The 23,273-nt window shown below is 41.8% G+C and overlaps 1 protein-coding gene across 2 annotated transcripts in view; it reads left to right on the forward strand.

Annotated features, from left to right (window-relative positions):
• The window catches only part of RAPGEF1 (Rap guanine nucleotide exchange factor 1), a 324,367-nt gene that overhangs the window by 188,834 nt on the left and 112,260 nt on the right, over positions 1–23,273 (forward strand). For both annotated transcript variants that reach the window (XM_030207790.1, XM_030207791.1), the window contains exon 10: positions 17,285–17,487. In XM_030207790.1, the coding sequence (XP_030063650.1) occupies positions 17,285–17,487 (203 nt within the window). The remainder of the gene's footprint in view (positions 1–17,284; positions 17,488–23,273) is intronic.

Here is a 23,273-nt window from a genome sequence, read left to right on the forward strand (position 1 = left end):
TGGGCATGGATGGATAGAGGGGGGCAGAAGAGAGAAGACAATTGCTGGGCATGGATGGGTAGGGGGGCAGGGGAGAGAAGAGACTTCTGGGTATGGATGGATAGAGGGGGACAGGGGAGAAAGGAGAGTTTCAGGACATGGATGGAGGGGAGGGAAGGGAGAGAGAAGAAATGCTGGACATGGAGGGAAGATAGAGGAAGGAGATTAGATGAGGGAAAAGGAAGTGAGGAGAGAAACTGCACATGGATGGAGAAAATAGGCAGAAGCTGGATCCACTGTACAGTCAAGTCTGCGGAGGACCAGAAATGAAGAAGAAAGGAGTAAAGAAAAGAAATAAATGGAAAGGAAGCCCTGGAAACGGAGTCAAGGGAACAGATAGAGAGCAGCAGAATCAGATACTGGGCCAGCATGATCAGATAAACAAAGTCACCAGACAACAAAGGTAGAAAAAAATAATTTTATTTTCATTATAGTGTTTGGAATATGTCCACTTTGAGAATCAGGTGCTGAACATTAAAAGTTTATATTTATTTACTTATTTATGGCATTTTATCCCATATTAAACATGAATTAGATTGGAACTTGGGATCATTTATGGAGAGAGTAATGCATTCCCCCCCCCCCCCCCCCCCCCCCCCCCCCGGCTATAGCCAGCTCTGCAATTTTGGGGGGGGGGGGACGCAGAGGTGGATGGGGGGGGGGCGCAGTGGTGGACGGGGGGGTGCCGAGGTGGACCGGGGAGAGAGCCTGTTGTTAAAAATTTACCAGCACACCACTGGTTACAGGTCAAGTTTTCATCACAAATCACAGGATACAAAAAAATAGAAACTTTGTATTCAGCTTCTATCAGCATTCTACAACAGGTTCAAGGGGTAAAGGTCGGACAGCTGCTATATCATTCCATTAGAAGATCCTTTCCATATTGGGAACAAGGAACTCTTAAACAACAAGCATGTATATTTTCAGCCTACATTTCCATTCTACAAGGGTGCGTTATTTTTGGTTCCCCTGTTTTTTCTTTACTTACAAAACATGTGCACTCTTCGTGACACATATCAGCATCTGGACAGGACATTCATTACTTTAAGCAAGCTTAAATTGCTAGGTTAGCAATGCCAGCAGACTGTAACTAGGTTAAATGTATCTGTCCTGGGTTTTTGGTTTGTTTTTTTTTTGTTTGTTTGTTTTCAAATTTTCTCTGTTTTCACATTTTGATGCTTAACTCTTGATATTCCCTTCTGTGTTGGGTGGGGGGGGGGGGGGGGGGGGGTCCTATCATTTTCATATACATTCTTGCTACCATCACTTTTATTCTGAAGTATTAAAAGTTGTGAGAGAGAAAGATGACAGCAAAAGCAAGAAACCAGTGCCCAGTACTTCCAGCTAGGCAAAGGACTAAAAAACTTCAGACATCACATACACTGTGTTGTTCACACTCTGCAGCTGGCGATAAGATACAGTCTGCAAGAAGGACATGCTGCTGCTCTGATTGACAAGGTGATTATTACTGCTAGAACACCAAAAGTTGTTTCTATTTTAAAGAAATGTGCCGGAAAAGGAGCAATTATTGATCAAACCATACACTGGGGCAGTATCTGGTTAACATCAACTGAGGGTGAATTTGATTTTAAAAGATATCTGGATCAGAAGGAGCGTGCAAAGCGTCTCTGCATAGAAAAGTACTCCACTGAACCCACAGAGAACAAATTGAGTAAATTTCAACTAAATTTCTCACTTACACTAAAAGACTTGCTCTCATTCTTCATAATTTATTTCCTACATGTGTGTTTGTTCATAATCTGTCTCCCTGCAGCTTCTCTCACCCTTTCTTTCCACCATAAACCCTACAACACACACACACAGCCTCTCAACCCCTCTTTTCCCAATCTAACCTATATACTCTCTATATCTCCAGCTTCTCTTCCCTCTGCAGCTTGTGCACCCCCTCTGCCTGCTCTTCGTCTTCTCTGCCAGCTCCCTTCCCCCATTTACAGCCCATGTTCCCTTTCCAACAGGCAGATGATCAAAAGCAAACGCCAGCGCTAGAGGCTGTTAGCGCCATACTAGCGCCGGCATTTGCTACCACCCCATGATCAGAGCCCTCGAGCGTGTGAAACAGCGCGCTCGAGGGCTCTTAGCGCAAGTAGCATGCAAATGCATTTTAAACAGGGCTCTTAGCGCAAATAGCCTGCAAATGCATGCTAATCAGCGCTTAACGCATTTATCCCCAATGGTCAGCGTCCAGCGCGCCAAAGATTTGGTCGCTGGCTGCAACAAACCCTACGCCAACTCCGAGCTGGCGTTAGGGTTTGCAGATCATTGGGGGGGAATGGTGAGCCCTGTCCAGCATGCATTTGCATGCTGGCAGGCCCCCATTCCTCCCTACAGCAAACCTGCCAGCGAGGGCAGTTGAGGATGTCCAAAATTTGGACATTTCTGTGACGGGGCAGTTGTGGACGTCCAAAATTTGGACATTTCTGCCATGGGCAGTTAAGGACGTCCAAAATTGGATGTTTCTATGAGAAAGACGTCTTTCTCATAGAAACATCCAATTTTGGACATCCTTAACTGCCCATTGCAGAAACGTCCAAATTTTGGGCGTCCTCAACTGCCCCGTCGTTATACCTCCGACACCCCCTTGAAATTTGGCCGTCCCTGCAACAGGACAGTTGAGGACATCCATCTTCCGATTTAAAGATGGATGTTCTTCTTCTTTTCATTGGTCTCCAGCCCAGACCTGTCGAACAAGTGCGGGAGGATTGTGTTGAGAGCATGCTCAGACACAATTCTCCCGCACTTCTACTCCATAATCAGAGATAATTGCGCTGCTTAAATTTGCATGCATTATCGCTGATCATAGGTCTAATAGTGCCCTGCGCTGTTCCAGCACTATTTTAAAGCGCTGTTTGGAACAGCGTGGGGCTTTTGATCATCTGCCTGTAAGTTTCTCACAGACTGTTTCTATTCCTCTCGCACAGCTCTGCTCCCAGCCCCTGTCCTCATCACCCAGCCTCTCTTCCCCTTACAGATCCTTTCTACTTCTTCTAGCCCTTTCACAGCAACATCTTTTTCCCAGTGTTTCTCTGTCTTTTTCATCTTAACTGCTTGACATTTTATTTTTGGCAACACATATAAAACTATCATGCCAGTTATGTAATCTGACTCCCTTCTTTCTACAGTGACTAACTGCAACACTTCCCCTCCCCATCGGTAGAGCAAGCAGGAAGTGTCTCTCTCCTAGGCTACAGAAGCTCCCTACAGCCTATTGGTCAGGCACAGCTAACACATAGGCTACAGGGGAGGCAGGAGCAGTAACTAGGATACAGGTACTTTCCTTCCCTTGGAATTTTATTTTGTTTGACATAGTAACATAGTAGATGACGGCAGAAAAAGACCTGCACGGTCCATCCAGTCTGCCCAAGAAGATAAATTCATATGTGCTACTTTTTTATTTGTACTGTCCTCTTCAGTGCACAGACCGTATAAGTCTGGCCAGCCCTATCCCCGCCTCCCAACCACCAGCTCTGGCACAGACCCTATGTCTGCCCAGCACTATCCCTGCCTCCCACCACCGGCTCTGGCATAGACCGTATAAGTCTGCCCAGCACTATCCCCGCCGCCCAACCACCAGCCCCGGCACAGACCGTATAAGTCTGCCCAGCACTAGTCCCGCCTCCCACCACCAGCTCTGGCACAGACCGTATAAGTCTGCCCAGCACTATCCCCGCCACTCAACCACCAGCCCCGGCACAGACCGTATAAGTCTGCCCAGCACTAGTCCCGCCTCCCAACCACCAGCCCCAGCACAGATCGTATATGTCTGCCCAGCACTAGCCCCGCCTCCCAACCACAAGCTCTGCCACCCATTCTAGGCTAAGCTCCTATATATAATGTCAAATAAGCTTCCCATGAAGTCAGCTGTATTTGAGCAATTCACCATAACTGTCGGTATATGACACAGGACCAAGATGAAGACAAATGCTATGATGCCAAGATCAGCACATATTCAAGCAGTGATAAAAATGCTCGTACAGGAGCTTCCAATCTCAAAAGACATTTACAGCGCTTTCATCCAGAAGTATTCAAAGCTGTGAGTGAGGAAGATGACAGCAAAAGCAAAGAACCAATGCCCAGTATTCCAGCCAGCCAAAGGACCAGAAAACTTCACAGACTTCAGTTACAAGATATTTTGTCAACGACAATGTTACTGTAACAATGACGGCAAATACAGTCAAAAAACATATACAACTTCTTGTAAAGTATAGTGTGCCTCTATCATTATTTTCATGACCAGCTTTTATAGGTTGGAATGGAGGAAATGGCCCGCAAACTTATTTTTTCTCTGGAAAGAGGCAGTGCTAGAAAAATGATGTGTGAAGAAGACCTTAACCAAAAGGCAGAACTTAAAAAAAAACTCTCAAGGGGCACTTTGTGGAGTGGAGGAGTAGCCTAGTGGTTAGTGCAGCAGACTTTGATCCTGAGGAACTGGGTTCAATTTCCACTGCAGCTTTTTGTGATTCTGGGCAAGGCTATGCAAACCACCCCAGGTACAACAAACCGCCCCTTGAATGTAGTTGCAGAAGGGGGTATATCAAGTCCCATTCCTTTCCCTTTGTATTTCTTAAAATGAATGCCTGTACACGCCACAGAGTGAACTATTTTACCATCAGTGTTGATTTGTTTATGACAAGAATGAAATAGTTACTAAGACACTGGCAGTAAAAGACACAGAAGTTCATCACACCAGCGAATTTCTCCAGTTCTTAGTGGAAAGGTTTATGCAAGATTATGAACTTTAAAAAGAACAAGTTCTATGCATTGTAACTGACAATACTTCAGACATTCTAAGTACAATTAAACTAATAAATGCAGACAATAAAAGTGACCAGCTAGAAGAACACTTCAGAGATATAGGAATGTTTGAAATTGAAGAGCACGCTCCTGCAACTGAGGAACAAGCTGAAGTTGCTATGGAATAACTACAAAATGATGATCTTTTAGATGATCTTGTTGCAGCTGCCTCAGACTTTCCCAAATTGACCACATGAGTTGTTGTGCACACACTGCAGCTGGCAGTAAGAGATAGTCTTCAAGAAGGACATACTGCTGCTCTGATTGGCAAGGTAAGGAAAGTAGTTATTGCAACCAGAACTCCTAAAGTTGATTCCATTTTTTAGAGATGAGCTGGAAAAGGGGCAGTTATTGATCAAGCCACATACTGCTTAATGATTCATCACTTGCTTGAGCTGAAACCCTTTCTTGTGGTCATGGCCAACCCTCAAGTGATGCTAAGTGAAAGTGGACACAGGTGACAGAATTGGAAGAGTTGCTTCATCACCCATTTACAGTGACTAAAAAATTACAAGCTTAGGATTTAACTCCAGGAATATTCTTGAAGGACCTGATGTTTCATCTGTCCCAAAAAGGAGGGTTAATTGCAGATGACATTTCTGCTTCAATGAAATGAAGAGTGGCACAATTATTAGGGCCCAATTATTCAAAACTATTTAACTGGCCAGGAACAGCTTCTGGCTGATTATATAGTGTTTTAGTTCCTAACCGTGGATATTCAGTGGGAGATAACTGGTTATCTGCCCTGAATATCCACTCTAACCGGCTATATTGTGCGGCATAGCTGGTTAAATGAACCAACTGTGTTTAGCAGTTAAAATAGGCCACTTAAGTAGCAGGCCTATCTTTAACTGCTTCAAAACTAACCGTGCAAAAAGCCATTCCTTTATATCTTGGAATTGTTAGAGATGTTGTTCTGATGGTTACTGCTTTACCACAGACCCTAGTTAGTGTTTAGAGGTTGTTCTCTGCTCTGAGAATAATTAGATCAGATTTGAGGGCATCCATGAAGGATGATCTGACTGAGGTGATTCATTTTTCGAGGACAAATTCTTGATTTATTGCAGAATTTCTCCTGTGTGCTATTGGATTCCCCAATTTGTGGACTTGAGCTATATATATTATAATAATGTAAAATTTTTGATAGTTATCATGAAGATATAGGCTACTTTGTTACCAATAAATGATTTGTTTCCTTGAATACCAGCTTTTCTGTATAAGTTCATTTTTGCTTGTTTATTATTTTGAATTACTTATAAATATATACAGTGTACCGCATATTTTTATGTTTCTGTAATTAATTGATTTTCTCTTAGATTTACTATACATTGTAGAAGTCAGTCGGATTTGGAGTCTGTGTCAGACAGTAAAAAAATAGAGGAGTTGGAGTCAGAGGTTTGGTTTACCGACTCCACAGCCCTGGAAGGCACATTGCATCTGATTCTAGATCTCAAAGGAGTGAATTGTACATTCCATGCTTCAAAATGGAAACCTTGAGATCAGTAATACCAGCAATGCAGCCGGGACAGTTTTCTCAGCCTTGATGCTCAAACAGGCATATCTACGTATTGCAGTTTCTACTCCATATTACAAATTCTTAACATTCTCTGTACTGGTTCCGCATTTCCAGTTCTGAGCCTATTGGTTTGGCAACTTCTTCCTAAACCTTCTCCACAGTGTTGCCAGTAGTTGCAGTTTTTTGGCCTAGAAGGTATTGGAGTGCATATTTTGGGACAGTACTGAACAAGACACAAAGAGATGACTGCCCAATTTCTTCCTTTCTGTGATACATAAACTGAGTGCTCCACCTTTTCAAGAGCAAGCTAGTTCTCTCTCAAGAACCTAGACTATTTGAATGTGAGGTTCATCATCAAGTCAGGGATAATTTTCCTTTGGTAGAAGAGGTTATTCAAATTAAATCTAAAATCTGGTTGCTTTGCAACAGGAGAAGCCTTAGGCATGTGATTAACTGCATCTGCTGAGGTCAACTGATAGATCCATATATTTAATCTAAGTAATTATGTCATCTCTTTGATACATTGTTTCCATCCCTGTATTATCTCTATGATACTATGTCATCTCTTTGATACATTGTTTCCATCCCTGTATTATCTCTATGATACTTTGTCATCTCTTTTATACATTGTTTCCATCCCTGTATTATCTCTGTGATACTTTGTACCATACTATGTAAGCTGCATTGAACCTGCTATTGAGCGGGAAAGAGCGGGGTATAAATGCCACAAATAAATAAATACATTAATCCCATGAGCTAGGTTTTGCATTTGACTGTCAGACCACTGTGTTTGCTTCAACTGTGTTTGCTTCGTTCCTCAAAATTATGGAGCAGCTGGTACAGGAGCCAACAAGAGAAGGAAAAATTCTAGACCTAGTCCGTAGTGGAGAGCATGACCTGGTGCAGGAGGTAATGGTGCTGGGGACGCTTGATAACAGTGATCATAATATGATTTTATATCAGCTTTGGAATAAGTACACACAGGAAATCCAATACGTTAGCATTTAACTTTCAAAAAGGAGACTATGATAAAATGAGAAGAACGGTGGAAAAAAAAACTTAGAGGAGCAAATGCGAAGGTCAAAAATTTACATCAGGCATGGATGCTGTTCAAAAATACCATCCTTGAAGCCCAGGCCAATATATTCTGTGTATTAAAAAAGGAGAAAGGAAGACCAAACAACAGCCGGCATGGTTAAAAAGTGAGGTGAAGGAAGCTATTAGAGCTAAAAGGAAACAACCGACTGAAAATAATAAGAAACAGCATAAGGAATGTCAAGTCAAATGCAAAGCGCTGATAAGGAAGGCAAAGATGGATTTTGAAAAAAAGATTGCGTTGGAGGCAAAAACACATAGTAAAATATTTTTTAGGTATATTAAAAACAAGAAGCCGGCAAAAGAATTAATTGGACCACTAGATGACCTAGTGGTTAAAGGGGCAATCATGGAAGACAAAGCCATAGCGGAGAGATTAAATGAATTCTTTGCATTGTTCTTCACCGAGGAAGATTTGGGAACGATACCAGTGCCAGAAATGTTATTCAAAGCTGTCGAGTCAGAGAAACTGAATGAAATCTCTATAAACCTAGAGGATGTAATGGGGCATTTTGACAAATTGAAGAGTAGCAAATCTCCTGGACCAGATGATATTCATCCCAGGGTACTGATAGAATTGAAAAATGAACTTGTGGATCTATTGTTAGTAATATATAATTTATCTTTAAAATTTAGCATGGTACCGGAAGATTGGAGGGTGTCCAACATAATGCCAATTTAAAAAAAAAAGGTTCCAGAGGAGATCTGGGAAATTATAGACCAGTGGACCTGAGGACGGTGCTGGGCAAAATGGTAGAGACTATTATAAAGAACAAAATTACTGAGCATATTCAAAAGCATGGATTAATGAGACAAAGCCAACATGGATTTAGTGAAGGGAAATCTTGCCTCACCAATCTATTCCTTTTTTTGAAGGGGTGTACAAATATGTGAATAGAGGTGAGCCTGTCGATATTGTGTATCTGGATTTTCAAAAGGCGTTTGACAAAGTACCTCATGAAAGACTCCAGAGGAAATTAGAGAGTCATAGTATAGAAGGGTAGTGTCCTATTGTGGATTAAAAACTTGTTAAAAAATAGAAAACAGAGAGTAGGGTTAAATGGTCAGTATTCTCAATGGAGAAGGGTAGATAGTGGGGACTGCTGCTTTTTAACATATTTATAAATGATCTAGAGATGGGAGTTACTAGTGAGGTAATTAAATTTGCCGATGACACAAATTTATTCAAGGTTGTTAAATCGCAAGAGGATTGTGAAAAATTACAGGAGGACATTATGAGACTGGGCATCTAAATGGCAGATGACGTTTAATGTGAGCAAGTGCAAAGTGGTGCATGTGGGAAAGAGGAACCCGAATTATAGTTATGTAATGCAAGGTTCCACATTAGAAGTCACCGACCAAGAAAGGGATCTAGGTGTTATTGTTGATGATACATTGAAACCCTCTGCTCAGTGTGTGGCGTTGGCTAAGAAAGCAAATAGAATGTTAGGTATTATTAGAAAAGGAATGGAAAAAAAAGGGGGTGTTATAATGCCTTTGTATCACTCCATGATGCGACTGCACCTCAAATATTGTGTTCAATTCTGGTCGCCACATCTCAAAAAAGATATAGTGGAATTAGAAAAGGTACTCAGCTACCAATTTCGAGTGCTTCTTCAAGGTTATGTATCACCCAGGCAGGCGAGTCACATTGGACGTCTGGATACCCCTACCTGTGCTAAATGTCAGAGTCCACAAACCACTTTTTTTCATGCTATGTGGAGCTATCCCCAAGTGGCAGAGATTATTTAGTTTCCTCTTGCAGATCGTGAGGCCCACCTTGTCTTGTACTCCTGTGAGGATCCTTCTGGATCAGACTGGGGAATTTGGCATATGTAATGCTGGTAAGTGATTGTTGGTCCATAAGGCCTATATAGTAGGGAAAAATGCATTTTGCACACCTGGGTGGGACCCAAGCCACCTTCGTTTTGGACATGAAGGGCTCATTTGCATACTTTGATGCTGGTGGAACTTCAAAGTGCTAATTTCTCTTAAGAGACAGAAATCACTTTTGGCTGTCTGGTTGGACTATATTAACCTTTTTCCTCCTAAGACACGAAGTTTTGTATTAAACAGATTACATTTTTAATGGATACTTGACTTTCCCTTGAGCTTTAAAGGTTATTGGGAGAAATAAGAAACCATTCTCCTGATGATTTGGTACTATCGAGGGGGCAGGGTGGGGGTTTTTTTCTCCCCAGCTTTCATGGTGTTAGGGTTTTTTTTTCTTTTCTGTAACTCCATAGTTGTTATTGCATTCATTGGGAATGAGATGAAGTAGTAAGTAGGAGTTGGGGGGGGGGGGGGAATTAATATTGTAAAAAGTTTTGATGGCGCACATCACCACATTGTCTTTACTTGTATGCTTAGGCAGCTGCCTGTTTGTCTGTGTTTGACGCTGGGTGTATTTGCTTTGACTGGTCATCAATAAAACAATATTGAACATAAAAATAAATACAATAAGGACATAAGAATAGCTGTACTGGGTCAGACCAATGGTCCATCTAGCCCAGTATCCTGTTTCCAACAGTGACCAATCCAGGTCACAAGTACCTAGCAGAATCCCAAATAGTAGCAACGTTCCATGCTACCAATCCCAGGGCAAGCAATGGCTTCCCCATATCTGTCTCATTGAAACCTAATAGAATTACCATGAAAAAGTTTTTAAAATATGCACATTTAACAGCACTGCAGAACAACCATATAACAGAAATGTGATAAATGTCAGTACAATACAAGCAATGCCATGATAGGCAGCATGGAAGAACATTCAAATAAAATAGATATGATGTCAGCATAATACCAATGAAATACCTAATAAGCATGCTTTAGAACATTCAAATAACAGTTATGATGCTAGTGCTTTTCTACAGTACAGCTTACCATGTACCAAGTGCAGGTTTATAGATGGGGACAAGTTGGGGTAGTACAGAGTCAGGATAAATAAATGGGTGGTTAAACTCAAGGCAAGTTCTATGTACAGTTATACAATCTATTACATTTCTTTGACGGGGTAAACAAACGTAGATAAAAGTGAGCCGGTTGATATTGTATATCTGGATTTTCCAAAGGCATTTGACAAAGTACCTCATGAAAGACTCCAGAGGAAATTGGAGAGTCATGGGATAGGAGGTAGTGTCCTATTGTGAATTAAAAACTGATTAAAATATAGAAAGCACAGAATAGGGTTAAATGGTCAGTATTCTCAATGGAGAAGGGTAGATAATGGGGTTCCCCAGACGTCTGTGCTGGGATCGCTTTATAAGTGATCTAGAGATGGGAGTAACTAGTGAGGTAATTAAATTTGCTGACAACACAAAGTTATTCAAAGTTGTTAAATCTCAAGAGGATTGTGAAAAATTGCAAGAGGACCTTAGAAGACTGTGAGACTATGCTTCTAAATGGGCAGATGGCATTTAATGTGAGCAAGTGCAAAGTGATGCATGTGGGAAAGAGGAACCCAAACCATAGCTACGTAATGCAAGGTTCCACGTTAGGAGTCACCGACCAAGAAAGGGATCTCGGTGTCGTTGTTGATGATATGTTGAAACCCTCTGCTCAGAGTGTGGCGGTGGCTAAGAAAGCAAATAGAATGTTAGGTATTATTAGGAAAGGAATGGAAAACAAAAATGAGGATGTTATAATGCCTTTCTATCGCTGCATGGTGCAACTGCACCTCAAATATTGTGTTCAATTCTGGTCACCACATCTCAAAAAAGGTATAGTGGAATTAGAAAAGGTACAGAGAAGGGCGACGAAAATGATAAAGGGGATGGGACAACTTCCCTGTGAGGAAAGGCTAAAGTGGCTAGGGCTTTTCAGCTGGAGAAAAGACAACTGAGGGGAGATAGAGGTCAATAAAATGAGTTGAGTGGAATAGGTAGACGTGAATCGCTTGTTTATTCTTTCCAAAAATACTAGGACTAGGGGGTACGTAATGAAACTACAAAGTAGTACATTTAGAACAAATTGGAGAAAATATTTCTTCACTCAATGTGTAATTAAACTCTGGAATTCGTTGCCAGAGAATGTAGTAAAAGCAGTTAGTTTAGTGGGGGTTAAATAAGGCTTGGATAGCTCCCTAAGTCCATAAACCATTATTAAAATGGACTTGGGGAAAATCCACTGCTTATTTCTAGGATAAGCAGCATAAAATGTATTGTACTGTTTTGGGATCTTGCCAGGTATTCGTAACCTGAAATGGCCACTGTTGGAAACAGGATGCTGGGCTCAATGGTCCTTCAGTCTGTCCCAGTATGGCAATACTTATTGTACTTATGTAGATATTAGAACTGGTCTAAGTTCCAGTGTGGTACATAAGTAATGCCTCACTGGGAAAAGACCAAGGGTCCATCGAGCCCAGCATCCTGTCCACGACAGCGGCCAATCCAGGCCAAGGGCATCTGGCGAGCTTCCCAAACGTACAAACATTCTATACATGTTATTCCTAGAATTGTGGATTTTTCCCAAGTCCATTTAGTAGTGGTTTATGGACTTGTCCTTTAGGAAACCGTCTAACCCCTTTTTAAACTCTGCCAAGCTAACCGCCTTCACCACGTTCTTCGGCAACAAATTCCAGAGTTTAATTATGCGTTGGGTAAAGAAAAAGTTTCTCCGATTTGTTTTAAATTTACTACACTGTAGTTTCATCGCATGCCCCCTAGTCCTAGTATTTTTGGAAAGCGTGAACTGACGCTTCACATCCACCTGTTCCACTCCACTCATTATTTTATTTGCCTCTATCATGTCTTCCCTAGCAAGATAGTCCAGGTGCGGAATGAGTTATAGTCAGTCACCATATGTATTAAAGGCTTAGAAGAAGAGTCAGGCTTTCACCTTCCTCCTGAAGTAGAAGTATTCTGTAGATAAAGTTCCAGAGGGTGGGAGCTACTCCTCAGAAGGCTGTATCACATCGTACAGTTTCTTTTGATGATGGTACAGATATTGATGCTCCTTGAGAGAGTACCTTAGAGGTCTCAGAGGTGTGTAAAGGGCTAACTTATTCTTTGTTTCAACTGATCAAAAGATACTCTAGCTCCAGAAGCTACAGGTTGGCCTATAGCTTTTTTGACAAAAAGAGGCAAATAATATGCCCTTGATATAGGGGGACAAGATTGCTCTGAAATTTTCCAGAATTTCAAAGAAATATTGTTTAAGAGTCAATATAGGAGCCACCAATTGCAACTTGGGCCAGCAGGCATGCACTCCACAGATCGTATCTCTACATTCTGCTGTGTGTCCCTGACCTGCGCCAACACTGTTAACTGAGCATGTGTGTGTTTACCAACAACGGAGGTCTCAGGAAGAAGCAGCAGACTGAAGAGCAAGAGAGCAACATTTTTTCAGCATCAGTAGCAGGCATATAGTCCCGACTCGGGGAAGACACTATAGACAGCACTATGCACTGATAAGTTTCATTCTACTGTAAGGAATTTTCGTTAAGGGAAATTAATAATTTTACTTCTTATTGTATGCAGGTCTGAAAATTTTTTATTCTTATTCAATTTTTGTTCTTATAAAAAAAAATGATAATTTTCATTCTAGTTCTCCAGAACTAATGATCTAAAATTTGTGTTCTTATTCTTTTTCTCATTAACAAAAATATCCCTACTTTGAGCTCCCTGCAAGAATGAAATTTTGTGGTGACCCAGACACAGTGCAACACCAGCAGGAGACAAGGTGAATGCCTTGATTAAGTCTTGAGGATAGCACTGCACTGATGCTTCAGCTCTTTCTTCTATATGTCTGATGTCTTTAAGGTTTTAGCAAAGCAAAAGAAATGACCACAAAAAGACCCCACCCTCTCCTAGGATATACTGGACCTGTGGAATCTGGTTCTTTCCCCCTTGCTGCTTTCTTGGAACTTCCCTGTCTACTCTGGGCCACTCAGCAGTTCATTTCCCATCTGCATTTTAAATTTCAGCCTCATTAAAAAACACAACAGAACAGCACGTGGAGGGACTTAAGCATGGTACAAGAAGAGTGCTGATACCCATTTCAAGAATGTTTCCGTTCTTTTCATCTGGCCAGCAAGAGGTTTAAATACCAATGCACCTGAATTTTAGACTCTTAGGGATCGATATTCAACTTGCAGTGATCAGAATTAAACCTAAATATTCAATGTTGGGCATTTCTGGGCACTGCATTGAATATCTAGGTCAGCTGCTGACCTGGAAGTTATGCAGGTGCCAGCAGATGTTCAGTGCCAGCACCTGCATAACTAAGTAGGCAAAAATAGGACTGTCTTTTCTGTGGTCCTATCTACCTGCTTAGCTATGTGGGCACCAACACTGAATATGGCCAGAGTCTGTATAACTGCCTGCTGTTCCCCAGCTCTGCCCATGGACCACCCCAGCACTGATTGAACAGTGCTGCAGCGGTCAGCACATATATTCAGTGGCACTGTGTGGTTAAGTGCTGCTGAATATCCATGGACAGCTTGTTGAGCCCAGTTTAAGCACAAAGGAGCCTCTCTTGCTCTCTTAAACCCCATGGAATAGCGACCCCTACTTTTCCTTCAGTATTGGGCTAGTTGACAATGTAAATAATGACATTTTTGCACTTCCTCCTATCACTAATGTAGCTAAAGAAAAAAATATGTCTTCACCCATTTTACAGTATTGTCTATTTTTTCTTCCATTTGGATTGTTGCTTTCCTGAGTACTCTACCAGATTCTCTTATTGTCGCCTGTCTTCCTCTTTCTGCGATCTCTTGTAGTTTATAAAGGCTATCCTTTTTCCTTACCTTCTTAGCTACTTATCTGAATAAAGGCTTTTTTTTAAGTCTAGAACCTTCAATTTTGAATGAACCATCTCTCCACCTATCTTGATATTAAACCACACCATGTGGTGATAGTGGATGCCAGATGATCATCTCCTATATCATCAGAAACACTCTCCCCATTAGTAAGCACTAAGTCCATTATGACCCCCATCCCGTAGGGGTTCCATTATTAACTGCTGGAATAGTTCTCCCTGTAGAGAATCCAGGATCTTCCTTTTTCTAAAAGACCCTGCAATAGGGTACTCCAAATAATATCTGGCATATTAAAATCACCTATTAGTAATACTTCTGGCCATTCCCTTTTTTCAGATTGATTCCCCTACCTCGGATCCCAACTTTGGAATGCTCTACCCAGATACATTCAGTCAACTAGTGAATACCTTCCTTTAGGAAACTATTGAAAACCCATCTATTCAGACAGGTTTACCCGAACGATTTGTCCTACCATAAGCAAACACAAGGAACCCACCTATTGACCAGTTCATCTAATCATTAACAATAGTAATTCAGAAATATCTCCTTCCAATCCTTCTTACCTACATGCTCTTCCCCAACTTCTCCTTTATTGCTCCATCTCCTTACCTTTCCCCATCCTTTCTCTCATTCCTCTTTTATCCCATTTACTCCTTGTTCATTTGTCCTATCACATACCTCTTTTGTTGAGTCTGATAATACAGATTGTATTCTCTTGTTACTACGTAAGCCGCATTGAGCCTGCGATGAGCGGGAAAGCACGGGGTACAAATGTAATAAATAAATAAACATTGACTTCTAAGGGGCAGAGCTTCCTAAAGAGGTGGCAAGTAGTTCCTTAATAGTTTAAGAGCTAAAAGGGGCAGGGAAGAAAGAGCAGAAATCTCTTGGGATATCATTTTGCTGTGTTTAGCAGTCAAAATTATTTTTTTCCTAATACAGTGGGGGAAATAAGTATTTGATCCCTTGCTGATTTTGTAAGTTTGCCCACTGACAAAGACATGAGCAGCCCATAATTGAAGGGTAGGTTATTGGTAACAGTGAGAGATAGCACATCACAAATTAAATCCGGAAAATCACATTGTGGAAAGTATATGAATTTATTTGCATTCTGCAGAGGGAAATAAGTATTTGATCCCTCTGGCAAACAAGACCTAATACTTGGTGGCAAAACCCTTGTTGGCAAGCACAGCGGTCAGACGTCTTCTGTAGTTGATGATGAGGTTTGCACACATGTCAGGAGGAATTTTGGTCCACTCCTCTTTGCAGATCATCTCTAAATCATTAAGAGTTCTGGGCTGTCGCTTGGCAACTCGCAGCTTCAGCTCCCTCCATAAGTTTTCAATGGGATTAAGGTCTGGTGACTGGCTAGGCCACTCCATGACCCTAATGTGCTTCTTCCTGAGCCACTCCTTTGTTGCCTTGGCTGTATGTTTTGGGTCATTGTCGTGCTGGAAGACCCAGCCACGACCCATTTTTAAGGCCCTGGCGGAGGGAAGGAGGTTGTCACTCAGAATTGTACGGTACATGGCCCCATCCATTCTCCCATTGATGCGGTGAAGTAGTCCTGTGCCCTTAGCAGAGAAACACCCCCAAAACATAACATTTCCACCTCCATGCTTGACAGTGGGGACGGTGTTCTTTGGGTCATAGGCAGCATTTCTCTTCCTCCAAACACGGCGAGTTGAGTTCATGCCAAAGAGCTCAATTTTTGTCTCATCTGACCACAGCACCTTCTCCCAATCACTCTCGGCATCATCCAGGTGTTCACTGGCAAACTTCAGACGGGCCGTCACATGTGCCTTCCGGAGCAGGGGGACCTTGCGGGCACTGCAGGATTGCAATCCGTTATGTCGTAATGTGTTACCAATGGTTTTCGTGGTGACAGTGGTCCCAGCTGCCTTGAGATCATTGACAAGTTCCCCCCTTGTAGTTGTAGGCTGATTTCTAACCTTCCTCATGATCAAGGATACCCCACGAGGTGAGATTTTGCGTGGAGCCCCAGATCTTTGTCGATTGACAGTCATTTTGTACTTCTTCCATTTTCTTACTATGGCACCAACAGTTGTCTCCTTCTCGCCCAGCGTCTTACTGATGGTTTTGTAGCCCATTCCAGCCTTGTGCAGGTGTATGATCTTGTCCCTGACATCCTTAGACAGCTCCTTGCTCTTGGCCATTTTGTAGAGGTTAGAGTCTGACTGATTCACTGAGTCTGTGGACAGGTGTCTTTCATACAGGTGACCATTGCCGACAGCTGTCTGTCATGCAGGTAACGAGTTGATTTGGAGCATCTACCTGGTCTGTAGGGGCCAGATCTCTTACTGGTTGGTGGGGGATCAAATACTTATTTCCCTCTGCAGAATGCAAATAAATTCATATACTTTCCACAATGTGATTTTCCGGATTTAATTTGTGATGTGCTATCTCTCACTGTTACCAATAACCTACCCTTCAATTATGGGCTGCTCATGTCTTTGTCAGTGGGCAAACTTACAAAATCAGCAAGGGATCAAATACTTATTTCCCCCACTGTAGCTATTATTCAGAAAGTAATGTGGTGTTTGTATCCTGCCACTTCTGCTCATATCACAGTGCAGGGTTGTGTGTATTCATACCATCTAATTGTTTGCAGCTATAGATTTATTAGCTTCTCGTTGGTCTACATATCCTGAGCTTAGCTTTGTTTGAAGCAGAAAGTTCTCACAGTGATGGGGTTAAATCATAAGCATGACCTGTGGGAGGAGGCTAACTCTAAGAGCATCTAAAGCCGCGTATGTTGTGTATCTATTGCAAATGACTTGGATCTGAATCACAGCTCTTCATGAGACCTGTGACCTGTAGATTGCAGGGATAGGAATCAGACAGATGCAGAAGAACCATAAAGGGAGATGGATCTGATGATCACACTTGGCTTAATAAAGTGTTTGTAGCGCGGGGGGGGGGGGGGGGGGGGGGAAGGGATGAGAGCTTGGACCAGGGTTCTTGTGCAGGACTGACACTGCTTACTGTTAATCTCTATACATCAGGGACTATGCTCTAGCAAGAGGATTCTTTTTCTGTTTCAGTGCTGGCTTACATGCAGTTCATGGAAGATTACTCAGAGCCCCAGCCCTCCATGTTCTACCAGACCCCTCAAAATGAGCACATTTATCAGCAGAAGAACAAGCACCTTATGGAGGTCTATGGCTTCAATGATTCCTTCAGCAGCACAGACTCTGGGCAAGAACTGGCACCTCCACCTGCTCTCCCACCCAAGCAGAGGCAGTTGGTAAGTACCTTTCACTGCGTGATGTCAGTAAGGTAGTAGAGTGTTCAGTGTGGTATGGGGGGATCAGGGTGCTTCATGTGATAGGGCAAAGTGTGGCATGAAAGATATGATAAGTTTTTAACTGTAGCATGAGTGAGGTGGTAGAATGCATGGCATGTGAGAAGCAGTATGCCACTTGAGATGAGAAAACTGAGGGGAGATATGATAGAGGTCTATAAAATTATGAGTGGAGTGGAATGGGTAGATGTGAATCGCTTGTTTACTTTTTCCAAAAATACTAGGACTAGAGGGCATGCAATGATACTACAAAGTAGTACATTCAGAACAAATTGGAGAAAATATTTCTTCACTCATGTAATTAAACGCTGGAATTCGTTGCCAGAGAATGTTGTAAAAGCAGTTAGCTTAGCGGGGTTTAAATAAGGCTTGGGTAGCTTCCTAAAAGAAAAGTCCATAGACCATTATTAAAATGGACTTGGGAAAATCCACTGCTTATTTTTAGAATAAGCAGCATAAAATGTATTATACACTTTTGGGATCTTGCCAGGTACTTATGTACTACCAACTGCAGACAAGCTTGCACAATATTTCAAAACAAAATAACAAACACAAGATCAAACCTTGTAAAACCACAAATAGACATCACATACAACGTACAGGACTGCAAAACACACGACAATCACACTGGAGCAGACAGAATATGGACTATGTTCAAATCACCCCAACTAGACACAGTAAACACACTATTGACAAAATACATGCATTTATACTACCTGCTTGAGAAATGCCCCAACTACATGGTGAAAAACCCACCAGACTGATTCATTGAGTACCTTACCAAACATATCACATACATGTTTGAAAGAGGTCATTTTCCAACAGACAATGGTGACATAGTACTCACACCTATCCCCAAAAGTACTACCAGCAAGATCAATGATATAACAAATTATAGATCAGTAACCTCAATACCACTACCACTACTGACCAAAACGATGGAAGGTCTAGTAACAAAGCAACTAACGGAATACTTAACAAAATTCTCAATTCTTCATAAATCCCAATCAGGTTTCAGACCACAAAACATGACTGAGATAGTCCTAACCACCCTGATGATAAAATTCAGAAGCATAATATGCTAAGGACAAAACATATTACTACTACAATTCGAAATGTCAAATGTGTTCAACCTCGTAGACCACACCACACTAATGGCACTGCTTGACAACATAGGAATCAGTAGTGCAGTGGCAACATGGTTCAGTGGCTTTCTAAAGACCAGATCCTACATTGTAAAGATGTCCAACCAAACGTCAGCTTCATGGATCTCTGAGTTCAGGGTACCACAGGGATCGCCAGTATCACCAGTATTGTTCAATATAATGATGGCACCATTTGGAGAAAAAACTGGAATTAATGGGTTCAACCCATTTGTATATGCAGACGACATAACCGTCTTTATACCTTTCCAAAACAATATCACAAACATACAGGACAAAATTAAAAAAAGGATTGGACCTCATGGAAGAATGGACAACAACTTTCAAACTCAAACTGAACAGAGACAAAACCAAATTCCTAGTACTGTCCAGCCCACACAAACCAACAAACATACCACATCGAAACACAACTTAAAATATTAGAAATCATTCTCAACAAACATCTAACACTGGGCAATCAAATATCAGCAGTAACATCAAAATGCTTCAGAACGCTGTGAAAACTTAGAGGAATAAAAGACCATTTCCCTAGACTATCTTTCCGGATACTGATCCAATCAACAATACTATTGCAACTAGACTACTGCAATGCAGAGTAAGTAAGATGCATGGAAAACACACTAAAATCGCTGAAAACACGGCAGCAAGACTGATTTTCAAGAAATGGAAATACGAAAGAGCAACCCCACTGCTTGAAACACTACATTGGCTACCAGTCAAGGCAAGAATATTTTTCAAAGCGTGCACCCTAATCTTCAAGATATTATTTGGAATGGCACCTGAATATATGCTTAACATGATTGAACTACCCTCAAGAAATGCCAGACCACTAAACAGAAACTACCTACTCCTACATCTATCCAACTGCAAAAACACCATCGTAGTGATAGTGTGGATCGAGTGGAGGGGTAGCATTGTATGTTAAGGAGGGCCTTGAATCAAATTGATTGAAAATTCTGCAGGAAACAGAACACATCATGGAATTCCTGTGGATTGAAATTCCATGTGTAAAGGGGAAAAGGATAGTGATAGGAGTGTACTGTTGTCCGCCTGGCCAGGATGAACAGACGGATGTAGAAATGTTATTGGAAATTAGGGAGGCTAACAAACTGGGCAACACAATAATAATGAGTGATTTCAATTACCCTGACATTGACTGGGTAAATGTAACATCAGGGCTTGCTAGGGAGGTAAAATTCCTTGACGAAATCAAGGACTGCTTTATGGAACAGCTCGTACAGGAGCCAACAAGAGAAGGAAAAATTTTAGACCTAGTCCTTAGTAGAGCACATGATCTGGTGCGGGAGCTAATGGTGATGGGGCCACTTGATAACAGTGATCATAATATGATCAGATTTGAAGTAAGTGTAGACAGGAAATCCAATACATTAGCATTTAATTTTCAAAAAGGAGATAAAATGAGAAGAATGGTGGAAATAAAACTTAGAGGAGCACCTGCGAGAGTCAGAAATTTACATTGGGTGTGGATGCTGTTCAAAAATACCATTCTGGAAGCAAAGGCCAAATATATTCTGTATATTAAAAAAGGAGGGAGGAAGACCAAATGACAGCTGGCATGGTTAAAAAGTGAGGTGAAGGAAGCTATTAGAGCTAAAAGAAAATCCTTCAGAAAATGGAAGAAGGAACCGACTGAAAATAATAAGAAACAGCATAAGGAATGTCAAGTCAAATGCAAAACGCTGATAAGGAGGGCGAAGAGGGACTTTGAAAAAGTGATTGCGTTGGAGGCAAAAACACATATTAAAAACAAGAAGCCACCCTCTTGGAGAGGGGTGGTACTAAATAAAAGGGGAGCCTACGAACTTTCAGATAAGAGCACGGATCTCCTGCTGGGTAAGGCGTTTGCAGTGGGGAAAAAATGCATATTGAGACATTGGATGCAAGAGGAACCACCCACCATCTGGCTTTGGAGGAATAAATTTCATGAGTTGATGTTATGGGAGGCTAGAGCAGCACGAGGTACCCCAAAGAAAAGAAAAGCATTCATTTCCATTTGGAACAGATACTTGCAACAAATCTCTCATAAAGCACGAAGTGCAGTGCTCAATAATCTGACCGAGCCATGAGATAGAAGGAGAGAGAGGCTAGAAATTTTAGGAATGGGAGGGGGTTAGTGGAGTATGCATAGTTAGAGAAGACCGCTTCAGGAATGGGGGAAAGTGCCAGAGGAATCTGGACACGTTAACCTACACTCTGATAAGTATACTGAGGGGAGAGGGAGAGGGATGCCATGAAGTTAAAAGTTGGTTTAAGAGGATGGAGGGAGGTGGGGGTGGGAGGAAGGGGAAATAGTTTTGAAAAAGGTAAGATACTATGTAAAAACAAGAAGCCGGCAAAAGAATTGGTTGGACCGCTAGATGACCGAGGAGTAAAAGGGACATTCAGGGAAGACAAAGCCATAACAGAGAGATTAATTCTTTGCTTCAGTCTTCACTGAGGAAGATTTGGGAGAGATACCGGTGCCAGAAATGGTATTCAAAGCTGATGAGTCAGAAAAACTGAATAAAATCTCTATAAACGTGGAGGATGCAATGTGGCAATTTGACAAATTGAAGAGGAGCAAATCTCCTGGACTGGGTGGTATTCATTCCAGAGTACTGATAGGATTGAAAAATGAATTGATAAGAACTACTGTTAGTAATATGTAATTTATCTTTAAAATCGAGCTTGGTACCAGAAGATTGGAGGGTAGCCAATGTAACACCGATCTTTAAGAAAGGTTCCAGAGGGGATCTGGGAAATTATAGACCAGTGAGCCTGATGTCGGTGCCGATCAAAATGGTAGAGACTATTATAAAGAACAAAATTACAGCGCATATTCAAAAGCATGGACTAATGAGACAAAGCCAACATGGATTTAGTGAAGGGAAATCTTGCCTCATCAATCTATTACATTTCTTTAAGGGGGAGAACAAACGTGGATAAAAGCGAGCCGGTTGATATTGTGTATCTGGATTTTCAAAAGGCGTTTGACAAAGTACCTCATGAAAGCCTCCAGAAGAAATTGGAGAGTCATGGGATAGGAGGTACTGTCCTATTGTGGATTAAAAACTGGTTAAAGGATAGAAAACAGAGAGTAGGGTTAAATATTCAGTATTCTCAATGGAGAAGGGTAGATAGTGAGGTTCCCCAGGGGTCTGTGCTGGGACTGCTTCTTTTTAATATATTTAAAATGATCTACAGATGGGAGTAACTAGTGAGGTAATTAAATTTGCCGATGACACAAAGTTATTCAAAGTTGTTAAATCGCAAGAGGATTGTGAAAAATTACAAGAGGACCTTACGAGACTGGGAGACTGGGTGTCTAAATGGCAGATTACGTTTATGTTTTAACTTTTTATTGAAATCAACATTACAAAAGTTAGATCTTCATTGTACAAGTGATTTCAGTGTTACAGATAACAAAATCATCAATAAAAGTAAATTGGTTGTACCAACATAGATCAAACAAACCTTATTGTTCTCAATTATTTGTATTTTAACCCCTCCCCTCCCCCATCTTCTACGGACCCTCCCACCACAACCTCAGTTATCCAACCTCCCTACACCCCACCCTCCCCCTCCTACCCCTACTTCTCTCCCCCCTGCCCCTACCACACCTAACCCCTCCCCCCAAATGTTATGCACACTGATTGGGTAGTGTTCTGTTTTATTGTCACGAATTACAGCACGTTAAGTACCAAACTCCTCCCTCTAGGGGACAAGTTATCTATGTATGCACCCCAAATTTTCAAAAAAAAGTGTGTTTGCGTCGGACTGATCTCTTAGCTTCCCTCGCCTCCCACATCATCAACTGGTGTACAAGGTTCCTCCAATGCCAGTACTCCGGGACTGCTTCAACTGTCCAATAGTGCAGAGTACATTTCCTAGCCAGCAATCCAGATTTACGGAACAATAACGTTTCCTCCGCCGTCGCCCCTCTAAAAGATCCCGGAACGTCCAGCAACATCTGCCTCGGTGTACCTACAATAGTACAGTCCAGTATCTTCGATAAATAGTTAACTGTTTCCCCCCCAAAACTCCTAATTTTTCTACAGCTCCAAAAGGCATGGTAGAATGTGTTAGCTGTTCTCTTACATTTCTGACACAAAGGGGTTAGACTGCCAAATTTTGCAAGCTGCGCTTGGGCCATGTAAGCTCTGTGGATTACCCGGAAGGCACACTCCCTGTAATGAGCACCACTGATAAGCCTAGGAATCCCTTTCAGATATCGCTGTATGTCCCAGGATGCCAGATTTATCTCCAGGTCTCTTTCCCACCGGGTTTTCAGTTAGGTTAGATCTCCACGCTCCCAGCACTGCCACAATGCCCTATGCAAACCGGAAATAGAAAAAACGTTCTCCGAGATTTCATCAAAAAATGCTCTCATCTTTTCTCCCGGTTTTAGTAGAAGCCGTCCCTGTTCTAAAGAACAGATGAAATGTTTCAGTTGACAATGAGCAAACTTATCTCCCCACTGGGTATCATCACATAACAATTGCTCCAAAGATTTAATCTTCCCATTGTCTCCCAGCACATCCCCCAAACAATCCAACCCCCGATCTT

The sequence above is a fragment of the Microcaecilia unicolor genome, chromosome 6 (assembly GCF_901765095.1).
Source record: "Microcaecilia unicolor chromosome 6, aMicUni1.1, whole genome shotgun sequence".
In the NCBI taxonomy this organism is placed as follows: Eukaryota; Metazoa; Chordata; class Amphibia; order Gymnophiona; family Siphonopidae; genus Microcaecilia; species Microcaecilia unicolor.